At 43.8% G+C, this 15,648-nt stretch overlaps 1 protein-coding gene across 1 annotated transcript in view; it reads right to left on the bottom strand.

Annotated features, from left to right (window-relative positions):
- The window catches only part of LOC104461407 (VPS10 domain-containing receptor SorCS3-like), a gene marked incomplete at both ends in the record, with an annotated part of 76,668 nt that overhangs the window by 14,740 nt on the left and 46,280 nt on the right, over positions 1-15,648 (bottom strand). Inside the window, 3 exons of the mRNA XM_010072998.1 lie at positions 8,770-8,877; positions 13,619-13,710; positions 13,819-13,895. Of these exons, the coding sequence (XP_010071300.1) occupies positions 8,770-8,877; positions 13,619-13,710; positions 13,819-13,895 (277 nt within the window). The remainder of the gene's footprint in view (positions 1-8,769; positions 8,878-13,618; positions 13,711-13,818; positions 13,896-15,648) is intronic.

Genomic DNA, 15,648 nt, shown 5'->3' with positions numbered 1-15,648 from the left:
CCAAACATGTAAGCTCCAAACGCATGTGACAGGGACAGTTTGTGGTGGAGCAGGGTGACAAGCTTTGCCTGGCAACCAGGTATCAGAGAAGAAGGCTCAGAAGAGGGAATGAGATCTGTACCTTTCTGGGTGACAGTGTGACGAGGTAGCTGACCAGGTGCAGTGGGGGAATTTTCACAGTTTAGCGTCAAAGGCATCATGAAACAAGGTAACCATGTACAATGATCATATGAGGACAAGGTCTCCCTAGGAACAAAGAGGTCTTGTAGCACTACCTGAATTATGTGAGATGCCTCAAACTATAAGCATGGCTGCTCTGGAGAGCTGCTGTCCACCACTCGCTGCATCCCAATGATGAAAAATCTGTTAGAGTGAACCCTGCAGCCAGCCCAGCACTGAGCCTCCCCAGCTCCCAGAACAGCTCTGTCCCATACAGGAACAGGGCCAGGCTGAGCGGAAAAGGAGCTGAGGCCATATTGATTCTCAGTCTCTGAAGGACTAGTGGAATCAGGGCTCCAGAATATTTCACGGTTTGCTCTACAGGAAAGGTGAAAGACTCCGAGGGACGTACGTGTGCACAGCACCCTGTCCCTGGCTCGGCTCCCCACACCAGGCCTGAGCACTTTGTACAGCTCAGCCCAGCCACTAGCAGGAGGACAGCACAGGACCTGTAATCCATCTGTCCTGACTTAAAAGTACAAGAAACAACGCACATTAGCCTCTAGATGATAATATCTGGATTATATTGTCAGCAGGCAAACATTGTTCATTTACTTAGGGAAAAGAAATAACCTATCAGCCTGCTGCTCATTTCGGCTCCTTCTGTAAGGGCTCTTTTTATCCACTTCAGTGAACAAATGCCTCCAGTCAGCACACCTGTTTCTAGTCCTGCTGCCTGCACTTGCTTACCTCTCCCCATCCACCTTGTCTGAGCATTACAGCCATGATTCAGCACCCCCTTACCCCTGAAGAATGGGAAAAGTCTGCACAGTGGGGTACTCATCTGGGACTCAGGAGACCTGACTTCATGCCAGGCTCTCCCCATGACAGCCTGCTGAGTGACTGACCACCAGAACGTCCCTTCTTCTGCCTCAATTTCTGTACCTGTGGAATACAACTAACAATGCTGATTTCTTTAGTATAGCATTTGATCCATAAATAGCACTTGACTCCAACAAGAGTAACATTTTCCCCAGAAATCCAAAGACGGACAATACATGCCACAGAGCCCAATGCCTTCTCCATATGTGGTGCCTTCTGACAGGAATCTTCTGAGTACATGGCACAACTGCTGGGAACCGATCTCAGGTCACAGACATCCTCTTCCTAAGGCCCAATAAATTACACAATGCTGCCTGAGAAAGATTACTCTAAACAGATGTTCTCATCACCTAATTTGTCTATTCAGGTGCCACAGAAAGGCCTCAGCTCATACGGCAAGGATCAGCAGCACAATCAATATTGTGCCTCTGTGGGCTGTTTAGGTGAATTCATGCAGCAATCCAAAAGCTAATGAATGGAGTACTCTTCTGGCAAGGAGGGAGATGGGAGGAGGAAGTGACACTGATTAATCTGTGATCATTAATAATGTTTTTAAGTCTTGCAAATGAAGATAATGATATGGGTAATCAACTGTCTTACTCCAGGGTATAAACTGATCATCTGCTGGGATAAAATGGGAATTCCTATAACACACATTTTCTTGTCCATTTTAAAGTCTCTTGATGACATTAGCAGATTGATCATTTTCTCACAAAGTCCCAGCTATTCATTACTTACAGAAGGTTCTGAAATTAGATCAGATGATACAAGAATGCAGCTCACTATAGCAAATGCCAATATCCTCTCAACCATTTTGGTTTTCTAACTTAATAATTATATTTGTAATTTTTGTTTCCAGATCAAGTTCTAAATTTTACTTTTCTTTCTGTCTGCAGTTATAATTTTCACAGATTCGTTTTAATTACATGTATTCTGCAGAGTCCCAATGTAGGTTTATGCACTACAGTTTGCACAGCCCCATGAGTGAGGACAGGGCAATGAACTCACAAAGACACATTGGAGCCTTGCACTAAAATCCATAGCCAATCATAAAATCAGTCACACCACAAAAAATCATAGAATCATTAAGGTTGGAAAAGACCTCAAGGATCATTAAGTCCAACCCAACACCACCTAACTCACTAAACCATGTCGCTGAGCACCACATCTACACATTTCTGGAACACCTCCAGGGATGGTGACTCCACCACTTCCCTGGGCAGCGTGTTCCAATGCCTGATCACTCTTTCAGTGAAGAAATTTTTTCTAATATCTAGCCTAAACTTCCCCTGGTGCAACTTGAGGCCATTTCCTCTTGTCCTATCACTTGTTACTTTAGAGAAGAGGCCAGCACCCACCTCACTACAACCTCCTTTCAGGTAGTTGTAGACAGTGATAAGGTCTCCTCTCAGCCTCCTCTTCTCCAGACTAAACAACCCCAGCTCCCTCAGACGCTCCTCATAAGACCTGTGCTCCAGACCCTTCACCAGCTTCGTTGCCCTTCTCTGGACCTGCTCCAGCACCTCAAGGAAAACTGAAATGCGAGATAAAACCACAATGGGGGAAACAATTTAAACCTACAAGTCCTTTCTAGGTATCTAATGGTACCTATGCAACTTGGATAAACCAGGTTTTGAAATCTGCCCTCCAATCTTCCAAAAACCCCACAGTTTGGGTAGACCCGAGAGTATGTGCAGGCTGGCTGGTCAGCCCTGGTTCCCAAAGGAAGTGAAGATAAATAAGGATAGAGTTCAGAATCCTTCACTGCAACAATCCCGTACATGATCTCTTCTGTTTTTTTCTGCGCTGGAAGCTGCAAGTTGGATTTAGGTCTACAGACCTCTGGTGAAATATTTCCTCCAGATTCCTTCCTCACCAAATGCTCTGCTGAGGTCAGCAGCAGCAGAAGTTGCAGAAGCAAATCAGCCTCTTTTTCAGACAGCTTCCTTCTCTTTTTCTCAAGCAGAGTGAAGCGAAGAGACCGGTCTGATGGCAGGAGAGTTTGAAGGCCTCTGCTGGGCCACAGGTATTGAGGAACACTGCATCTGTTTCTTTTCTTTATGCATGTTGGACAGGAACCTCAATTCCTTCTAGGAAAAAGCAATCTCTTGGTGTTTCTGCCATCCACTCACCTCTTCTCTTGTTCGCTGAGATTGCTAGCAGGGGTGCCAGTTAGAGGGCAAAGGCTGTCCCAGCAGGCAGAAGTCCAGCTCCTCTGACCACATCCCAGCAAAGGCACTATTTTCTATCACCTCTCTGGTTTTGCCTCAGTTTTCTCAGCGCAGCCACTCAGAGTTGGCAGATCTGCAGCTCCCTACCCCTAAGCAAAGGGGCAGAATCTTTCAAGGACACAGTGTCAGCTTGTAATTTTCTCTCCTGTATCAGCTTTTAAATGTGACAGCAAGACTTGAGCAGAAGGCATGAATGTTGCCTTGCTTAAAGAGGAAAGATGATAATCACCTTATCAGAAAGTGACAGGAAAATGACTCTTGGCTCCCATATAATTTTGAACTCAGTGCGAGCTTGGACCTGGGAACTGTTGCCCCTCTTTCATACCCAATCTGCTGAATGCTAAACAGAATCTGTCCATGTTGCCTTCATACCTGTACATACTTTCCTGATGTCTTCCACAAGCCAGTCAGTTCTTCAGAATAAGAGTTAACTCATGGAACTCCTGGCCACACAATAGTGCGACTGCTAAATTTTCAAAGGTATTTGGGCGAAAAAAGCCTCAAAAAATAGAAAAAGTCATGAACGTCTTAAAAATACAAGAAATACAAAAAAGACCAAGAAAGGCCTTTATCTGCAAAACTCTGTAAATGAGAGAAGTGTATGAGTAGTGGTTTTTTTTTTTTTTTAATGCATATTTTTAGCATCCTCTACTTGCCACTGTTGGAGAACAGAACTGAGCCAGAGGGACCTCTGGTCTGACTCAGTACGGCCTGTGCTCTTAATGCTCTCTTTCTCACCTCAAACCTCTGCTGGCATCCATCTCTCCTTTTCCAACATTTCTCAATTACTTATTCATTCTGCCCCATTCTTCTGCCATCCAGTGATGGATTGCCAGTAATTTTATGGGTCCCCTGGAAAAAAAAAGCTCCCACTTCATCTCCGGTAAAGCTGCATGGCCATGTAAACGAGAAGGTGTTAGAAAGGGCCAGGGCTCATAACCTATTAATTTACAACCAGGAACATCTTTTAACATACACATAGCCAAGGGCAGCAGTCACAGCAATGCTGGCAGACCAGCTCGTATTAAATCCTCTCACTGAAAACATTAATGCTCAATGATGCATACAGAGACATACATGGATCATTAAGTATCACACATAGAAACATGTATATATTTATATACACACATGTGGGTGTGTCTAAACAAATATATATTTATCAGCACAGACAAAATTAATGATCCTCATCTATAAATGAGTGTCTGCACACACAAGTATTTATAACGAGTCTACTAAAATGATAGCAAAGCCCTGCTGGGCTGTGAAGCAAAAAAGTTATTTATGTAGGTTTAGAGAGATGCTTAGCACTGGAGATGAAGTGGCGGGGGTTATAATTATGAGTCAGAGCTGGAACAACATAAAGCCCTTCTCTGGACCCACAAAAACATCTTGTCTCTGATTTGAATGGTACAGACTACCAAGTCTCTCGAGCAAATACTGCTTCTGTTCGGATATATGACAATTGACAAGAAGGGGAAGACAATTCGATTCCTTTCCCCTGGTGGACAACCTCAGGCAAGTTCCTCGCTGTGCCTCTGGCTTGTCAACACAGAAATGTTAGATCTGACCCATTAGAACATGAAATCATTAAAAGATACACTAGTCACCAGTGAGGGCAATAGGACAGTTAGAAAACTGTAGACTTTAAAAAGACTAGTGCTTTCTAGGCACCCATTGGGTCACCTAAGAACGTGCCTAACCCATTGCCCTTGGGCATTTGAGTTATTTTCCTAAAGAACACTGTTTTCTAGAGCTGCTTTCCTCACACCTGCACCAAACACTGCGATGTGCTTTGGTACACACCTCTTGGAGTGCTGTGACACTAGGGGAGCTGAACTGACCAGATGAGTGTCAAAACAACAGCTGAAAGAACTGGAGAGGTGGATGATAAGCCAGGAATGGAGGAAGGGAGAGTGGATTCACCTTGGTTAGGCAGGAGCTCCAAGTTAGACCAGCTCACACAGTCTCGTGGTATTTCCCTGTGTGTCACAAAACTGCATTCTTACCAGAGCCACTCAGCTATGCTTGTAAGGAAATAATTCATTCTTGCACCCTTATAGGCCATATGAAATAACAAAATCATAAAATAATTTAGTTTGGAACAGACCTCTGCAAGACATCTTGTTCAATTCTCCACTAAAAGCAGATCCCAATTCAAACTGCACTAGGATGTTCAGAATCTTATAATGTCCCTACATGCAAATCTACAGATTTTACCACACTGGTAAGTTCCTTAGGACTTAGTAACACAGCACAAAGCAGAGAAGATCTGAAAAGCCCAGGGTCTTTGTACAATACAGACAGATACCGCAACTGCTCACATAACAGCCATGAAGTGGTATTAAATTCCACACTAAAAGTGTTGCTGCTTCCTGCAGCCCAGAGAGGCCCTCACAGGATGTGCAACAAAATGAAGGTTGGGAATAATAGTCATTCTACTGATATATTGATTTTAATAAGACAGTATTATGATGATATTGTTAATAATGCAATATGTTAATAACAGTTGGAGTAAAATTCCTACTTAATACACATTCCCCTCAGAATGTTGTTTTTTTTGGAAGCAGTTGAACACAGACCACTTTGATGCAAATCATGGAGGAAATTTTCCCTAACAGGAATCAGCTGAGACCACTAGATAAATTATTTTGCATTTTCCAGGATGAAAGACAGACCTTTAAAAGCCACTAACCCACCCAGTTTGGCGGTACACAGTCTTGCTCTCTCTGCCTCAGTTCTGCTTCTACTCTATGAGCTCCCACTGATCCCATTGTCAGATGGGGGATGTGAATCCCAAACCGTTGTGCTCCTCTCATCAGTTTCTTGAAATCATTGTGATTTCTACCCACAAACACAAATTCCACGTACCTCCAACCACCATGTGTTATCCTGGTTCCGAGGATGGCCAGTAGCAACAGAGAGGCATTGATTTCTTCTCAGCCAAAGCTTCCACACATCAGCAAAATCGTACACTGCCCTTATAGACGAGTTCACTAAAACTCTCATTGTGAGAAATACCCAAATGATCTCCATAGAAATGGTTTGCATACAGGCTTTATAAATGGGCTCTTTCCTCCTTGGTTCCTCTAACACTGTGGACAGGAATTTCTCTAAACATTTATGGCAAGTATCATGTAAAATTAGCTTTTACAGACTATTAAGAATAGTTTTAAAAATCACTAATGATGACAGTTATAATACAAACAATACTCATAACAATAGCAATAATAACACATCTGCAAAGATTTCAAAAGAAAAAGAGTCAGCTCTCAACAAAGCTGATATATTCAGCAACATAACTCACATCCTACATTTTCCATCAGAAGACTAAGGAGATATAAGTAACAATAACCTTAGATCTAAAATGCATCTTTCATCTCAAAAGAGAACTGCATTGATTTATAAAGTAAATGGGCTAAAACCACAGCTAGTTGAAACTGATTAGCTCCATTGATTTCAATGAAGGTGCTGATGTGCAGACGTATTTGAGCCCAGATCCATCTCTCTGCAAGTGTGTGTGTCTCTGTATTTGCAGGTGTATGTGGTTGGAAAGTGATAAACATTGCTCATTGCATAAAGAATTTCACATAAAAACACCGTACTAACCTAACACAGAAAGTGACATGTGATTGATGCATTTGGAGAAAAATGTATAGAGTGAACAGAATGCAGGCTCTAATCTTTAGCTGGGGATTGTAATGTATTTCCCCAAGATAATGCTAACAGCAGTCTTGCGAAAAGGCTCACTTGTGTCATGGCACAGATGGCAAAGAAGCCAGCTCAAATGACCCTTTGTCAGAAGAGGATTTTCCCCCAGCCACTTTCTTGCAGCTAAGGTGAGCTTTACTGCAAGTACAGACCGCTCCTCACCACATAGTAACTGTTTGTGTAAGGCTGATGTATGCCTGCTTTTTGAAAGGCATAGCAACACAAGTCACACAACCCAGTTGGAATAAATTCGAGTTACTAGCAGAAATACCCAAGACACACAACTGTTATCTGATCCAAGCTTCCTCAAAAACTGATGACAAGCATACCCAGCAGTCTACTCTCAGTCTGCCACTACCTGTGACACCACCAATGAGATCCACCTACGCATTTCTACCACATAAGTAGGCAGATGGACTAAAGCCTAGTAGCCTGAATCTCTTTTCTCTTGCAAGCAGTGAAAATCTGCAGGAACTTCAGATACAGGTGCAGACAGCAGGAAAAGCAAAACAACTGCAAGGTGAAATTTATAGTTTATCTCCTGCCCCTGAGTTGGAGTGCTGCAAGTGTCTGATGTGATTAACCAAAGGCATTCCTTCGTGCCACTGCAGATATGCTTCTCAGGCATGCCTCAGTCTAAGGCATCTTAGCCACTTCGCTTTCTGATCCTTTTCAGAAATCTGTTCAAGCCAGCTCAGAGAAAATACAGGTAAGAAGGCACCTCAGCAAGCAATGAAGGCAGTGCATCTCGTCCTGGCTTTGTTCAGAATCCCAGAGCAGAGCGCTCTGATCTGCTTTGTACTAGAGGCTGGATGACTCTTTCAAGATGCCTTTGAATTTATAAGGTCCCCTTTCTCCCCTGGTTGCTAAACTCAGATCCTGCCCTGTTTTTGGGCCAACATTACTACACCAACTCCACCAGCCCTACCCAGCACTTCAGAAGTCTTGGGAGGAGGAAGCTCCAAGCACCTTCAGTGCCAGCCCAGACTCTTCCTTTCATGGTATGGGTGAATCATAGCATACTACACCCCAGACCAGGAAAGTTATTCCAAGCTCAGCTCCACATATGCACACTGAGAACACCTTTAGCTTGAGCTAAAACCAGATGTACAGCCCACAATGCCAATAGCAAGCAATGAGGTTTGCTGATATGCATACCCAGCAGCAATCTCAAAAGACAGTCAAGCTGCAACCGGAGGAAGCACAGAAGTGACATTAGGTGCAACCAATACAGATTTCTGGCCTCTGAAGAGCACTGCAGCCCCTGGGCCATCAGATCCAAGGAACACAATCTCAGCAGTATTTATGAGAAGGGACCTCTGGATGTCACTAGTCCAAGCTCTTGCTCCAAAACAGACTGTCACCAACTGCAGATCAGGGCATATGTGGCTTCATCTAGCCGAGACTTGAAAACTTCCCAGGGACGGTGATACCACAACTTCTCTGTAACCTGACCAGGGCTACACCGCTCCCCAGAGAAGCAGATTTACATACCGTCCTATCTGAACTCACAAGCTACAGCTTGGGATCGTCTCTCCTTGTTATTTACCCTGCTACTACTGAGAAGAGTTTGACTCCATCATCTCTTGGCCACCTGATGCATGGACACTCCACCTGGGTCTGTGACCATCAGCAAAAACCACAAAACGGCACCATGCCTTCATGCAACACTCCACGTGTAGCTACATCACACTGCATTGCACACCATGAGGCTCACCATGCACTTGAGGATCTCCACACACCCCTTCTGCCATCACATTTTTAAAAAGTTAAGAGCTGCTATACTTACGTCATTATCTCGGTCTCTATGCCAGGGTCTACGAGTGATCCATCCACAAAAAGCGGTGTTGATGTGAAACTGTATTTACTCCAGGATCTTCCCTCATCAAAACTCACCCTGGGACAGAAGCAAACAAGATTTGTAGACATAAAAAGACTTACTCCAGAGCAACTGCAGCAATTAAATGTTGGCTAAAGTCTGCAAGCTCCAAGCAGATAGATTTATAGACAAGCACCAGTCTTTGCCATTTCCCAGCCCACTAAGTCATGCTCTTGGTGTACTTTGAAAGATCAAACCCTTAGAAAGTATAAATACTGGCAATAAGGTCATAGATATACTTGATCCAGCTGTACATCAGACCTCAAGGGATCAAGGGGTACTGCCAAGTCCTGTTCCTGGATCTACAATAGCACCTCACCCAAGGCATCACCCAGAGCATAAGCAGCCCTGGCCTGAACACATGAAAATTGCTGTCAACACAGAACATTTCAGCCCATGTGTGTATCAGTGCCATATGGGATTAGCTACACTCTCTCTAGCCCTACTAATACTTCTTTGCATGCCATTACAGAGGTGGTCTCCATTTTACAGAAAGGTGGAGGAAGGTGGCCAAACTGAGCCACAGACAGTGCTTAGCCTGGCTGCTCTTTGCCTGTTACAGCAGGTGTAAAGCAAAGTTGTGTGCTGGTTAAAATCAAAGCATTTCCCTTCTTAGAGGCTGAGAGTGTTCACACTGCCAGTGACAAACCAAGGTAACTCAGTGGCTTTTGGTCATCTGTCCCTACCCACAACCACCACTCTCTGTTTTTAGCAAAGAGCATGTGTATCCCAACCCAGCTGACAGGGTCTTGGTTGAATTAGAGTTAGTACAACAGGCTTTCAGATTAGTGGAGGAGGGTTAGCAAACCCTGCTCTCAGCTGCACCCCAGCAACCACTCCATCTCTGACAACTGCAAAGGAGTAAGTGAATGAACATCTAACTGACCCCACCAGAAGACTGGGTCAGGACTCCGGTGGTCTCTGCCTTAGTGCTCCTTCCCAGACTGTCTCATGACCTCCCCCCACCCCATCCTTGGCCCAAGAGCTCCACTGAGGTTGGATGAGGCTTTGAGCAACCTGGTCCAGTGGAAGGTGTCCCTGTCCATGGCAGAGGGGTTAGAACTAGATGATCTTTAAGGTCCCTTCCAACTCAAACCATTCTGTGATTCTATGACTCCAGAGAAATGCCAGGCTGTAGCTCTGCCACAGCCCTGACCAGCCATGAGCATGACACACAGGTTAATGTCCCAGCCTGGCCCCAGCCCATCCCTGTCCCCAGAGAGCTGCCTGATGTGCAGGGCTGGGCTGTCCCTGGCTGCCCTGATCCTAGCTGGGGGGTGGGAGGGTACGATGGGTCCTGGCTGCAAGACCCTGTGGCACCTGCTGTCCCAGGGACCTCAGTTGGCTCCTGGCCTCCCAGCCCTCATGTCACCCTGACACCCTGTGCCCAAAACAGCACAGAAAACAGCCAGAGGAAGGTGTGCATACCCAGCTGCTACTGCAGCACGAAAGGCAGGTAACCTGCAGGCTGTCAGCATCCAGCTCCCAGAGCTGCTGCCCAGGAACAGTTCTGAAAGCAACCAACTTTCTCTCTGCCCCCAGAGCCTCCACACAACTACTCCCACACAATTTCTGACCAGATTTTCAGCTCCAAATTCTACCAGCAAAGGAAGAACAAACAAACAGAGAAGCATATAGGTTTATTGGATATAAAAATTATTTGATCCTCTCCCAGCAGGGTCATTACAGAGTTCTCTGTAATTCTGTGAGGTACCTGGGCTGTGAAGGCTGACAGATTACTCTCGATGGACATTACCGAAGAGACAATCATGGCAAAAACTTCTTTGAATAGCAGGAAACAATCCTCATTTTAAAGTGAGTGTAAAAAAGAAGTTTGCATTGTTTTCCAGGCGAGGAAAGTTTAAGGGGGTTGTGCATGCCATGTGTATGCGCATGCACCTGAGCACCTGGATTTGTCCAAGACTGCCTTCCTGGAAACTGAAATACTCCCCACTCCAAGTAGCATCAGGGACACTATCTGAGATGCCACCAAAGGACCAGGGGGCCAGTGTAATATGTATTACCAAGCAATGGGTTACAAAAATCTTGGATGTCTAGTGTGGAAAGCCAAGGCTTGCAGTCACCATTCCCTAAGTATCTGCCTCTCACAGCACCTAGCAAAATACCTTCACCTGATTCACAATGCACATCTGCCAGAATAGGAAGCTGACTATAGACTAAAGACAGAAAGCTAGGAGTACAATAGGATACAAAAAAGTTTATCTGCCCTACATCTATTTATTTAAATGTGTGTATCTCCCCATACACCTGTGCATTTGTATGCTGTTCTGCTTGCATGCTTATCTATCTAAATAGCATTTCAGTTTCTGAGGAACAGCATGCTTCATTAGCTTAGCTAAAGTTCTCTCGGCTTTTCAATTATCCGCCCCTCTTTTCTCCAGGATGAGACTTATTGTACAATGTCTAAGCCTGAGAACCAACAGATATACATGTACCCTTTAATCTATTCCACTCCTGCCCATAAAACAGGTGCCTACTGAGGCAATATGAAGCAAATTCTAAAGCCCCTAAGGGTACAATTTTGGAGGAAGCCTGTTGGAGCCTATTGATAACAGCTCTAAATCACTAGCCATTTAATAGAGCAGGTAGGGCACTCATAGTATGGCACGTGCCATTTCATGAGACTTAGTGGAAAGGGAGAAAACCTGAAAGGAACCTCTGCAAAGCAAACAAACGTGACCTGGACTCTCAGCTCCTATGGAAATCAACCTGTGACCAAATCTTTCCCAACATCTAAGTACAGGCACTTATATGTCACATGCTTTTTACATCCAAAGAGCCTTCACAAGGCAAGACACAAAACAGTTACACCTGGGTTGAATAATATAGTAATAAATGGAGAATACACGACTTACAGCTCTTTCAATAAGCAGCTCACCTTTCACTCTTCCAGAGTAAAACTTGCCACAGCCTCATGTACCTGCTGGTGACACCTACTCTTGGCTAACACACACTTCTCCTGCCTTGGTTCATACCTGGTTTGGTGAAAAGACTTTGACATGGTCTTGATGTCCCCTTTCCTGAGGGCACTTCAGGTACAGTCATGACTACTGAGTTACCTTTCAGAGGTATACGTTACTATTCACACAACACATTCTATCCACAGACAGAAAGCTGGAGTCTGCTGGAAACATCATTATGGGTCTACCCTGTTACTACTGTCCTCTTTATGTCCAGTTATGGAGGCTGTTGGCAAGAGGATGCTGGCCTAGACTAACCCCTGGCCCTGACTTAGTATACTAAGTTATGACTGCAACAAGCTCGCTTATGATAAAACAAACCACCTGCTTCCTGAACACTAGAAAGCAAGACAAAGATCTCAACCCTCATTTTGCATATAGTGACTTGCTTGTAATCCCACAGGCAGGCACAGACCTCTCAGAGCACACTTGGTTTCCCTATCCTAGAAAAATTACAAAGCCTTAGGAATGTGAGCCAGTACATCTTGTGATTAACAAGCCACTAGCACGTCAACAATAAAAGTCATTTCTTTAGCTCAGGTGGTCAAGAAATGTGCTGAAATGCAACATATTCAAACTTTAATAGAAATCTATGTTGCAGTCATCCCAGAGTTATCTGTCAGGTCAGGAACATAACGTCCAGAAGCTTTTAATATTGAAAAAGTAGCCATTAATGTTTTTAAGGCACATCTCTGGAACATTAGCTTGTGATGGGTAAAGACAGCCTGTCTTGAGGTCTCCAGCTTCTGAATGACTGTAATTTAACTGAAGGATTTTATACAATAATGACTCAGGTAGAGGAGACCTCACCACTGCTGCCAAACACCATTGCTTTCTTTTTCTATTTGACTGAAGGCCACATCTCCTGTTCTGCATGAAGAGCATGAGATAGAGATGTGCTTAGCACCATCAAGCTGAGAAATTACTTGATCTTGCAGACAGGAACACAAATCTTGTCTCTGAAGGCTATTTCTAACTAATTCACTTCTAACCAACATTAGAAGCTGGGTAGGTCAGTCCATTAGCCATGCCCCTCTTTCACTCAAGCCCAGAGACTGAAGGTGATGCTAGTATACACATTTTCTGTAAACCAGGTTAGCTTTGAATTTCTGAATGCCTCTCTCTCTAATGCTTAGCTGGTGCAGGAGCGAGAGGGGCAAAGGTTAAGGAGAGGATAATTTTGAGTAGTATCTTTAGTGCTTAGACTGTTATAACCCATTTATAGCAAAACAGTATCTTCAATGGAGAAATCATTTTGCCCTATTCCATATCCAACTATATTCAGTTGCCACCACTGTATCTCTGGAAATTGATAGTGGAATCCTATAGGAGACAGCAACGTTAGCAACACATCTCTATTGTCCTTATCAATACCTACTGCACTCTCCTCTTGCTTCCTTTATCCGTCTTACCAGTTTAATACTAGATTCTGTAAATAAAAAGCAGAAGTGAGGGCTACATCCTCTTAGAAATACCTGAAGCATAAAGGATGACTTCTTATTCAGTATATATGCGTCTGTGGGAAAATAACCCCACCTGAAGTCTCATAGTACATTAATAGTGCAAAGAGTAATTCATATATGTGTGTGGTTATGTATATAGCCATTATATTTATAAAACAGTACAGTAATCATTATATTAATCAACAAAACAATACGGTAAAATACAGATAACAGTGATCTAATTAGCAGATCTTGACTAGGTGATGCTAGAGATATTAGCACAACTGTCAGCTTATCCCCATCAGAAAACCTTCTCAAAGTAACAAGTTTCCTTACCACATATGCCGGATGGGCACTGACGTGTGTTTCATGGCCACCAGTGCCCCTCCCCAGTCCAGAAACCACACATTGTACTCCTCCTCGAAGATCTGCAAACAAATCAGGTACTGCATGAGTGCTCCACTCCACTAGGAAGGGAAGACTCAGAAGAAGCATAGCAAAAGTTTCCATGTTTTCCTTGGTTCTGAAAAACATACCTGTCTCCAGGAATTTCCGCCATCAGAAGAGATGAACACTCCAACATCAGTGTAGGAAAGCTCAGAGCCAACATTGCCTGCAACACAAGCAAGTGTCAGACATTCTTGTACGGACAAACACAGAACTGTATTTTCCCAAGAAACCAAAATTACTTGGCCTGACCAGTGCTTCCTTGCTGTTCTTGTTTATTTTGTCATCTAAAAACAACACTATGGCCAGGTGGCAACATTCACTTACAAGAGCTATGCCATTTGAAAATTGATGCTGGGGAGAAACAGTATTATCAGCTCATTTTCTCAGCGGATATCATTGCCCATAATTGCAAGCCGCTATGGGCAGGCTTGTTCCAGGCAGGGACCTACATATTTGAAAATCTGTGTATGAAAACCCATGCTCATTTGGTGCAAACTAATAATCAGAATGGCAGCAGAATAGTGGCCACTGTCCCCAGCTACCATACACATCTTTCTCTGAACTTGCAGCCTTTGTGCTCTCGCTGGAGAGTTGCATCTCTGTCATCTACCAGTCTTTGCCAAAGGTAAGGTAATTACCTCTGTCTCTATGTCTTGTGTAAAGGAGAGCATCCAAAGAGAAGTTACTCATACGTCTGAGTTTAAAGGTGAAACCCAGGCCCCACTGAAGCCCATGATTATGGGCCTAGAAAGTCTATTTGAGAGTCTGCCAAAATGCTCAAACTCATCTCAGAACCTGCAGTCAAATAAACAAAGCTTCTTCCTAGGTTTATGAATGGTTTGCAATTAATGAGGACTGTGGTGTAATGAAATATGAGTTCCACTTGAAGGAAATCTTGTTTGTTTAGGTATGAAACTCATCTGGGGGCAGAAACGGTTCAGAGAACTAAGGTGGGTCAAATGACTTTGTAGCAGAGAGGTAGAGACCAAACTGAACAGCATTCTAGACAATATCAATTTTTCGCATTGACCTAGCTGTCCCAACTTGTGAGTTTAAACTTACTGGTTACTTGGTACAGTTCTTAATTTTAATTTTGTAATTTCCATTATGACGAAAAGTGTTCTGCCTACAGCCTTATAGGGTGGACTACTCTGCCCTCACCATGCATTAGGGAATGGATATGCCACACCTCAAAGCAATGCAAACGAAAACGTCAACCTCAACCATATATAGAGAAAGTACAGCAGAACACCATTTGGAGACACTACGTCAGAGCTTGAAATAGGTTTTTTTTTCCCCCAAGGTCCCCCATCTGAGACAGCAGAGAGAATCTCAAATCTTACAGTGATAAACCTTAATACAGAGTAAATAATGAACTTGGACTAAATCCCCAGCTCTCTGGAACCTCTGAGCATCCATCAATAGTTGCAAGAGAGAGATGCTCAATATCTGAAAAACTTGCACAAGCCCTGGATAGACCTTATTCCCCATGCTGCCCTGAGGTCAGCATCTTGCTTCTGTTTCGAGAGTTAAAATCAACACAGAGTTAAAATCAGGCTCACTGAACAATGCAGGTCTGCTCTAAATTAATTTATTCTCACCTCCTTACTTCCCAATGCACCCACTGGTTCAAGAAAAAGCTACCACAGTCACCCAGGAACTATTTTTTCTGCTGGTCTGTTAATAGTAACTTCAGTCATTGTGGGTGGGGTTCTGTTGGTATGAACAGCTGTCCCATAGGAAGCAGGCAGATGTTCCACTTACAGATACTCCACCAGAAGGCCTCTCAACAATAATGGCCCACAGCCACCATATTGTGGTCAAACCCATGACTTCTTTATTCAAAGCCCAAGAATTTTTTACCTAGTGAGCCACTCTTACATCTTCCAAATTAGATGGTTTTTAAAGCAGGTGTA

The sequence above is a fragment of the Pterocles gutturalis genome, unplaced genomic scaffold, assembly GCF_000699245.1.
Source record: "Pterocles gutturalis isolate BGI_N339 unplaced genomic scaffold, ASM69924v1 scaffold47702, whole genome shotgun sequence".
Lineage (NCBI taxonomy): Eukaryota > Metazoa > Chordata > Aves > Pterocliformes > Pteroclidae > Pterocles > Pterocles gutturalis.
The sequence above is the reverse complement of the archived record's forward strand: the minus strand, read 5'-3'. Positions and strand labels throughout refer to the sequence as shown.